The sequence below is a fragment of the Fulmarus glacialis genome, unplaced genomic scaffold, assembly GCF_000690835.1.
Source record: "Fulmarus glacialis isolate BGI_N327 unplaced genomic scaffold, ASM69083v1 scaffold19324, whole genome shotgun sequence".
NCBI lineage: Eukaryota > Metazoa > Chordata > Aves > Procellariiformes > Procellariidae > Fulmarus > Fulmarus glacialis.
In genome coordinates this window covers 15,801-25,731 of record NW_009206344.1, presented here as the reverse complement: position 1 = coordinate 25,731, position 9,931 = coordinate 15,801, and the positions used below count along the sequence as shown (strand labels likewise).

Below are 9,931 nucleotides of genomic sequence, written 5' to 3'. Positions count from 1 at the left end.
TTGTATTGTCCTTTTTTTTAGAATCATGGTCTTTGTCTTCCCTGTCTGCCAGCTCAACAGGGACAATGGGATCAAACACTGTCTTCCAGCTCATTTGGTTTCTGTGATTTTTGCTGACTGGTCTTTCCAAGTGGTCTTGCATCTGAGTACTGGTGAGCACCAGGACTGTTTTACTTTCAGTATCAGATAAGATCAGGTGAGAGCAGATCTCTCATCATTCATTATTCCTGTAGAAGAGTAGGTTTCAACATCTTTTTAGTTAAGTGAGTAAGTCTGAAAATGATACTGTATTATTTAAAATTTTATCTCATTGTTGGCTACTACTTTTCCTTCCAGCTAGAACTCACTTGTGGATATTATCATCATCCAAGGAGTCAGAAGCAAATCTAAGAGAACCTATCCCTTTTACTAGGAATGTCTATTGTAGATACATGCATATTCTTCAGTGTCTGTTTCGGTTTGCCACAGGCGAAAAAGTGCAAAATGAATTGAAGATGAGGTGGCTAGTATAGGCATGTGAAGTTTGTACACTGTGAGAACTATGGACCCATTGGAGTAGAAGTTGCTTGCAAAAAAAGAAATGAAATTTATGAATTCACTGCCTCACACTAACCTTAATTTTGTCACCTTACCCTTGCTTAGAGGAAAAGTGGTTTAAAGTAAGAACGTGGAGTACTATAAGCTCCAGCATATGGCACGGGGAAAGAAACGGTCTTTGTAATTTACATTGTTTGCAAATCAGATTTACTTGAGATTGCTGTTTCCTTGCTATATAACATTTGGAGTTCTAAACTTAATTTATTATTCTAATAGTATTGAGATAAATTCATGTCACCTTTTTCATGCTTTTCAGTATTTCATATCTGAAAAGATTTTGAGTGAAAATGGCCCTGACTTTTTATGAGGTCTTATATGGCTATTATTAATACCAGATGAAGTTTAGATTTATGAAATCATTGCTATGCAGAGAGCTGGTACTTTCGCAGTATTTAGAATAAGCTACTTTTGTATTATGATGTGACTTGGATAGTAGGCATTTGGCCTTGCGGGGGTTTTTTGCCTTTTAAAACATGTTAACTCCCACAAATAGGAAACAGTAGTTTCTCTAAAGTTTTCCTCAGAAAGTCATCTTTGGCGTTGAAATAACCATTCTAAGTTTTAATTTTAAGGAGTTTTCTTTGTAAGAGAAAGTGAAGAGACTTAAATCCTAATTAGGAGTGGAAGCAGTGTTACATCCTTCTCTGTCTAATCTTCGCTGTGGCATCATAGTAATGAATTCCATGTGAGTAGCAATGAACAGGATAAGTAACAATAAGCTGAGACACTGGAACGTACACTGGAAATGGCAGTTTCACATTTTATATGTGCATTAATTTGGCTGTGGTATTTCCTCTTCTTTTTTTCTTTAAGCTCGCCATCATCTCCTGCTTCTGGCAAACCCCAGTGGAAACCATCTGAAGCAGAGGAGTTGTCTCCACCAAAAAGTAAATTGAACACCCAAGATGGGATTCAGATTCTTGGCAGCTTGGGAACTTCTAGTCGCACTCGAGCCAAGATAAAAGATGAGGACTCAGATAAAATATTGCGCCAGTTGCTGGGGAAAGAGATCTCTGAAAATGTCTGTATGCAGGAAAAGCTGACTTTGGAATTTCAGGATGCTCATGCATCCTCCAAGAACGTGAAGAAGATTTTGCCAGAGAAAAGGGAGCTGAAGTTAGCCAGACTGAGGCAGCTGATGCAGAGGTCGCTCAGCGAGTCTGACACAGACTCAGCTAATTCTGAGGACCACAAGAACAACCCTGTGAAAAGAACTGACAAACCAAGGCCTCAGCCCATAGTGGAGAGCATTGAGAGCACAGAGAGTTTGCACCTGATGATTAAGAAACACGCTTCCGCAGCAGGACGCCGCTTCCCTTTTGGTATCAGGGTCTCTAAGTCGGTGGATGGCCACAGTCCTTCCCCTACTTCAGAGAGCAGCGATCCAGATAATGAAGCCCCGTATCAGTCTGGTACTGTACCTCAGAGCCAGTTTTGTGGAGAGAGCTCTCCGTCCAGCACGGATAGTGCCACTGCTCAAAAGGTGGCTACCAGCCCTAAGAGTGCTCTCAAGTCTCCATCTTCTAAGCGTAGAACTTCCCAAAATTTGAAACTCCGAGTAACTTTCGAGGAGCCTGTGGTGCAGGTAGAGCTAGCAGAGTCAGGACTAAACGAGGAAAAGGATAAAGACCGGGGCAAAGGACTCCTGCGGGCTCCACCCGGCTCTGGGGAGCCAGCGGGGGACCAGCTGAAAAGGCCTTTTGGAACCTTTCGGTCCATAATGGAGACACTAAGTGGCAACCAAAATAACAACAACAACTGTCAAACAGCAAACCTGATCAAAACCTCATCGACGCTGCCTTTTACCTCATTAGGAAGGAAGACAGCAGACAGCAAGGGAAATCCCGCAGCTCTCACAAAAGGAAGAAACAAGCCAGTGAGTGCACTGAAAGGAGGAAAGGCCTTTTTTTCCTCTTGTCTGCTTAAGTAATGAATAAGTTTGACAGCTTCTTCCTCCTGCCTTTCTATAGCAAAAGGATGCACACAAATACTTTGCTTTATTTGACCTGTAGAAAGCCCATCCACTGTTTTAATTTTGGAAAGCTTTTCTAAGGAGTGGCAGATATTGCTTGTATACAGAGTCCGTGCTCTTAGGGCACATGGTTCACATGTTCTGTGTTGAAAGCTTTCCACAGAGACATGATTCACCTGGAAATGATGTTTGATGTTGCTCTGAGTGACAAGTCATACAATGAGAATGTCATGCTTGAATCCATGGGATTTCTGAGGAGTAAATAACTGAAGGACTAGCCCTGTCCTGTTCTGTAGCCAAGACTGATGAGGCCAACAGGATAAAAATAAGTGGTAGAATATAAAGAGGAAAAATAGCAGAAGTGGTCCTTCCTGCTTCTGTGGGAGCTACAGCTATCCCCTAGGAGTTGAAGCTGTCAGTACCCAGCCTTTTTTACTCACCCTCTCCTCATAGCACAGAGTCTTCTCCTGGAAGAGCATATGGTTGGTCTGTAGCAAAATGTTCTGGATCTAGATCATCCCCTCTGCGGTCAACAGAGTGCCCTTTCTGGGATCCCAACAGAAAGAGGGGTATCTCCAGTTAGGAGGCTGGCTCTGTTGTTCAAAAGAAAGGAGAAAATACTTTGAACAAATGTAACTTGCAAGAGAAAGGAAGAGGTATTGAATGAAAGAGATAGAAGCAGGAAATACTGTGAGTGCAGTGTGTTTGTGGAGCAGAAAGGAGAAGTGCGAGCATCTGGAGATACAATAAAGAGTTGAGTGAGAAGGAATGGTAGATGATTTAATCCTCTGTGAAAGACAGGGTGGGAGGGAAGGAGTGGATGGAAAGACATGAAGCGAAAGAATAATTTCAAGATTAAAAAAAGAACATAAAGCAGGCCAAGAGAAGGAGGAGGAATAGTGAATTATATACTGTAAAAAGTATGACAAGGTAATGGGAGAAAAACACAGGAAAATCTTAGGCATAGAGGAGGCAAAATGTGTATGGAAAAGAAACAGTGGAAAGAGAGAACTGGGCAACAGTGAGCAGTCTGTATTAGTGGATACTGCTACAACAGTGGTGCTATAGCAGAATGTGAAATGAAATGAAAAAATCCAAGGAGACCTAATAGGCTAAATTGAAGTGGGACTTATTAGAGTTTACTCAGAATCACAGTATGAACTACTGATTTGAGCCTTTAAAGATATGCACCATCTAGTCGAACGGCCGATTTAACATAGAAGTATTTTCATAACACAATGGCAATTTTTTTCAGAAGAGTGATTCAGATTTTGTAGTGACCGAGGAGAAGACAGTCTGTCTTCAAAGGTGTTCTGATAGATTGCAAGGTCATGAGCAGTTTTTATAGTTTCCTAAGAAATTTGAAGAGATGGATGAGGTAATTCTAACAGTATTGACACTTGCACTGTAAAATGTATGTTGTCTGTGAAAAGGCCATGTTTGCACATCATTGTTGCCAACATCAAAATTGTGGAAAGAATTCATTTTCATACCAACCCAAAGGACCACAGCACACATCTCAAAGAGGTAACAGATTCAGCCTCATTTACTAACTCAGAAATCTGTTAAAATGTTACTGTGGCTATTTGACTGCATGTTTTGGTAGACTTCCATGTTATGCATGTGGTAAGCTCAGTGCATGTTTTTAACTGATACGATGTTGTACTTCCTTAGGGTCCTTACTTCAGCTACACCAGTCTTTCCTCTAGCACGTTGAATGAAGAACTTCAGTGTAACTATGCTTGGTATGTGCTTATGCATGGTGATGTTTAGCATCTCTGTTGCTTTGTTTTCTCAAATTGCATGTGTTTGCTAACATTAGTCGTAACTGAAATACTGGAATTGATTGATGCACAAAAAGGGAAATAGATGAATGTCTAAATTCCTAAAAAAGCAGAAATTTATGATGGATTTCTGCTGATGTCACCATTGAACTGGCTACAGGATTTCAGTTCCAAGGAAGTATAGAAAGTATTTGTACTCGTAAATCCACCAGGGAGTATAGCGCACTTTGGCTGAGTATTCAGCCTCTGTTGAATGAAAGTCAAGTACCAGATGAGAATGGAAATTAAATTTCCTCTCATGAGGAGAGCAAAAAGACCACAGTTCATCTCTAAATGGAGAGTACAGAGAACATGAGGCAGAATGCTGTACTTCAAGTCTGGTGCTCTCCTGTTTTCACACATTTTTCTTACTGTCCCTCAGACTTTGAAGTTAAATCTGTTTTTTAAAAGTCTGGTAAGTTTGACTGTGTTCAAACTCTTTAATTTAGATGTGTTCCATCAGGACTATTCAGGCAGATAGAGACCAGTCCCTCAAGGTCCATAAAGACATGTTGGAAAAAACAACATTTGACAAAATGTGTGTTTATTTTATAAGCAAATGCTTTGTAAAAATTACCTGTCATTTTTATTCAACTCTTAACAGTCACACATTCTTGTGATGATATGTTTTATTCTGTTAAACTGAGATGTAAATCCTTTCATTAGGCCTGGAAATGATTGGTCTTCACACCAAAATTATACATTTGAAGGTACTGCTGGGAAAATTATAAATTAGTCATTCTGCAGTTCAGGAGCCTAAATTACTTTCAAGTTACTCTTTTCTAAATGTCTAATAATTTTTTTTTTTCACTTGTTTTCTAATGCCAGGACCTTCCCATACTTAAAAACTCAGTTTCCGTAATGGAAATGGAAGTCTTGTTCTGAAGTCATTGGCACAGTGTATGTGAAACCAGAAACAGAACTGTAAGGTTTCCAAGAGGTTTCATTCTCTCCTGAAAACAAAGAAGGAAATTCCAGTGCAGAAAACTGACTGCACAGCAGCAGTTTGAGGAAGCATCAGTGGGCAGCCTCCAGTCAAAACACCCAGCTGCCTGTCCAGACCATGGAGTAATACAAAACCATTAATCTCATCCTTATGTTAGAGCCATCTCCCGGATGTAGCCAGTTGTAATTCGGTATTGCCTTGTGTAAATGCTCTTGTGCGAGAAATCCCTGGCAGCATGGCATTTCCCCAGAAGCAGCAAGAGAAAGGGAAGGTCTGGCTGCCGCTGCAGAGCTGCAGAGTCACCTGCTGGGAGGGTGATGGTTGGGCCTGAACTCCTGGCTATCCCTCCAGGCACGGCTGATCCAGGCACCATGTCCTGAAGCTGCCCCCATGGCAGTGGGCACGTGGAAGACCAGAGAGTAGGAAACAAGGAGCAGAGTGCATAGAGGCATAGCTTGAGGAGGCTGTTACTGTACCCACAGATTAGGACAGCAGTGGGCAGATTGCATGCTAGAGTCTGTGGCATGAGATTTCCAAAACTCGCATAAGAATGGAAGATGTGTTGTGCTTTTCAGAAATGAGAACACAGACCTGAAGGCTCTCAGAGCTTCTAAGCCAGCCTTCATGATGCCTTTTAGCATGTGTTGTGATTTTTGAATGGCAAAATGGGTGCCTGTCGTCAGTCCGCTGCATGCTGCCCTGTAGCTTGTGAAATTTAAATAATAGAACAACTTCACCATCATGTGCACTACAAGCCCCTGGACACTGTCTGAATTTTCCCTGGATGGTCCGGGGAGACTGTGTAATTACCATTTCAGACCTATTTTGAAAAAGAACCTTTCTGGAAAACAGTGCAGTCTTTGGTGTTTCAAACCTTTGTAGATTGTTGTATTGGGGGGTTATATTTCTGGTCACAGTCCCAAGCCCATTTTAACTCTAGACCCTTATATAGGGGATTTTATTAGCATCTTCTGAAATCTGAGGACATTATACAAAATCTGCCTTCAGTCAGATGACATTCCTGTCCACCGGTTTCCAGCTTCTTTTTCTTCAGCTTCTGTTTATTTTGGTTTTTTTATTTTTTCACTCAAAATACCCAAGTACATCAAGGCTTTGTAATTTACTTTTTCAGATTGGTCACAGCTTAATAGTAGATGATTGTATTTAATTTTCTAGTGTCCTTTTAAAATTTGATACACCCTATTTTTCTTAAGGCCCTAGAGTAAATTTTGGATGTGCAGGATGCGTTGGGATATTTTTTCCCCTTTTGGAAGGATTGGCTAGTTTCTTGCGTATTACAACTCCAAGCAAATGCTTGTAGTTTTTTCCATCTTACATGTATGCCAATGAATGGTTCTTTCCCACACTTTAAATCATCTGAGATCTGCAGCACATTAAAGTAAGCACTAACTCACCATATCAATACAAAACCCTGTATTAGCTGCAGCTATCAACAGCAAAAACTGCTTTCTACGTCAGGGGCGATCAGCAGAATCTACCATCAGGTTTCTGTCAGATAGTAAACTGGCCGTGCTTCTAAAAGAGTAAGTGGATCTAACCTAACAGATATCCCACTGCCTGACCTAGTGCTGGATAAATTACTACTTGATATATATAATCTAGAAAAAGGATGCTTATCTGTATGTCTAATAAAATAGTTAGGATTCAAACTAGTACAGTATAAAATCAATATGAAAGTAATTTAAGCCAGGCAATTTACAGTTGTTGTGAACTGTTACAGCCATGCATCAGTGCCTGTTGCATGAGGGGATGTTTAGTATTTCTGTGGTGACACGGGCACCAGAAGATATTAGACGTTTGGTTAGTAATTAGTAATATTGGTAATACGTTTCCTTCAGGTCAGCAGGCACAGTCACATAGAGCATTGTGACTTAGAGACATCTGCATTAGCTAAAAATGATCCTCTTCGAGGTCACAGAGCAACTGTAGAGCTGTAGAATGGGGTCTATGGAGTCCCTAGTGAGCCTCTACATAGGGGACTCACCCACAGGGTCTTTCAGCGCTGCAAGTCTAAGCTAATGCAGTAGTTAATTGATGCAAATTATCTTAGCCTTAGAAAGCATCCTTTAATAAAGCTCCATGGTTAATATTAAACATACTGTTGATAACAGCAATGCCTGTTAAGTGCTAAAAAGTAGTTACTGCAAAAAGTTAAGTGCTCCTCTTTTACCTCCTCAGACTCAGTCCTACAAATTCTACCTCCCCTAGCTCAATTCTATGTCTTTTGCTCTTGCTTTGGGTATGTGGCAACAGTAATTTAAATGAATGAAGGGGATTTTAAAATAAAATGATGCCACACACCCTCTTATTAGGACCTGCAGCTATGGTCCCTGAGAAGGTCAGCTTCTGTTAAATCCTGAAGTAACCACAAGGTTATCTAAGCATCCTAAGTATTAGTCTCTTGGGGATATTTGGTTCTTTGTGGTGATTGTAGACTGGAATAAAGCTATTCCGGTTTACAAGAGTCAGGCTCACAAATATGTGAGTTTAAGGCAAACTTTTTACACACATACTCTTGCCCTTTGCTGTGGTTTTTTAACCTCCTGCTAGTATCTGTCTTTTGCAGCGACAAACCAGCTAGCCATGATTGTATGGTAGGAGTTTTACTGTTCAGCAGTAATAATTAAAGATGAGCCTTTTAACCTGTTTGAAAGTTGCTGTGGGCTGGATGCTTAATCAAAAATCCTTCCGCTGGAAGGTTAACTGAAGAGGGGGGGAACATACTGGGGATTCAGAACAAGGACATATGAAAGGAAATTAAGAAACTGAGTGTAACAAATATCTAGTGTTTAATTTTTCTACTTTAATTGGCAAGCTATCATTTGAGTCTCATACACAATAGATAGATTTTTAAAGTTTTTTTGTTTTAATTTAAGTTTACCTAGTGTGGAAATGAAGACACGCTATAGAGAAATTATCCTTATCTGTGTATCTAATAAAATCTTAATGATTTTAATTGATATTTTACCTAAATTACAATGTTAAAAGAGATATAGGCTCCATGTCAGAAAGAGAATTACTGCTTGCCATTTTTCCCGTGGCCTTTGCCACCATCTTCTGCTTAAGCAGACACATAAAGTAAGTCCAGTGAATCACCTTCTGAAAGTGTTTATTTCTCTCTGATGATTATTAATGGGGACTAGGTGATTCCCTTACAGGTAGAGTCAGAAACAAACAGGATATGTCTAATGTTTGTTGTAGTGGATCTTTTTGTAACTATGGTATTTTCCCTAAAGGAAGAGGAATTTTTGGACATTCTGTCCATTGTTGCCAGAACATTATGACAGTGTACTAATTAATGCTGTGACTTAAAAAGCTCCTTATCATCCCATTGGTTTCCAGTTTTGATTTCAGAATAGGAGCTACAAGAAAGTCAGTAAGTATCCACAGTATTAAAAAGTATTTTGTGTAGTACTTGTCCAGAGAAATAAGCCCAGAAAGAAGGATTAATTCAGAGTTCAATATTTGCAAATGGAGTAAAACAGGGTAAGGAAACACAAGCCAAATCCCTCTTATTGTTAGTGTTACCATGAGTAATTTTCTTCTTTTTCTCTCCAGGCATGATGACATCAATAGGAGAAGCCAGAAATCCGGCAGTCAAAAGAGTACTGAAGAGACAGAGCTGCAGGAATTCTTCCTCTAAACCACATCTCATGATGTCTCACTTTGTTTGAAATACCTGAAATATATCCTTTTGAAACACTAATATGAGAGATACCCCTCACCAGCAAAACAGGAGCTCTTAGGATGCCTTAATTTGTAGCAGTTAGACAAAACTTTTTTATGATGTATGTGTATAAGTAACTTGTTTGTAAGCTGTGCTGTGTAAAGGCATGGGTGAGCAAAAGTAACAATTTTAAAATTGTTATGACACAGGCAACCTCCAAAATGTTTGTTGGGCCACAGAACACTTTTTGTACTTCGTGTCTTGCATGGATATATTGTCATATATCTTTATTTCCCTTTGTCAATGGCATATACTGTCAAAGTTTCAGCCAGGACTCTGCCTGCTCAGCTCCTCAGTGAGACCAAGGCAAAAGCATTGATTTTTTTGAATATGTTTTGTCTGTTGTTATTTCTATTTTTTGTAAAAAGGAAATAAAGACGGTGTTAATAGGACACACTGAGTGCAGATACTTCTCATACTTCACTGTTTCATCTTTTGAGCTTTAAATGTTGTATTGGTCTTTTTGATGTTCATTTGATAATGAGACAATGTCCAGTACCAGGATTTCAGCTCAGTCAATCAGTTCGGTCAAGAATTGCTTTAAAATGTGTAGAAATAAAAAGAAAGCATAAATGCAATTTTATATTACTATCTATTGTTACTTGCCAAACACTGGCAATGTGCTCAGCTCTGTTCGAACTACCGAGTAATCTGCTAAGACCTAGTCCATATTCTCTCAAAGCTGTCATGATAATTTTATTGAATGTTCGTTGAACCTTTCAGAGAAAATGCAATCTCTTACTGAATTCACTTCGTTTCTGGTAAACTATGAGTACATTCTGCAAATGTGTCATGCAGCACAACATCCAAAAGCAGACTACTAGGCAATCTTTACTTGACACATT

General features: G+C 39.6%; 1 protein-coding gene across 1 annotated transcript in view; it reads left to right on the top strand.

The window, feature by feature from the left end:
• The window catches only part of SNCAIP (synuclein, alpha interacting protein), a gene marked incomplete at its 5' end in the record, with an annotated part of 33,777 nt that extends 24,299 nt beyond the window's left edge, over positions 1-9,478 (top strand). Inside the window, 3 exons of the mRNA XM_009575718.1 lie at positions 1,411-2,473; positions 4,244-4,314; positions 8,918-9,478. Of these exons, the coding sequence (XP_009574013.1) occupies positions 1,411-2,473; positions 4,244-4,314; positions 8,918-9,002 (1,219 nt within the window). The remainder of the gene's footprint in view (positions 1-1,410; positions 2,474-4,243; positions 4,315-8,917) is intronic.
• Between the last annotated feature and the right edge of the window lie 453 nt (positions 9,479-9,931).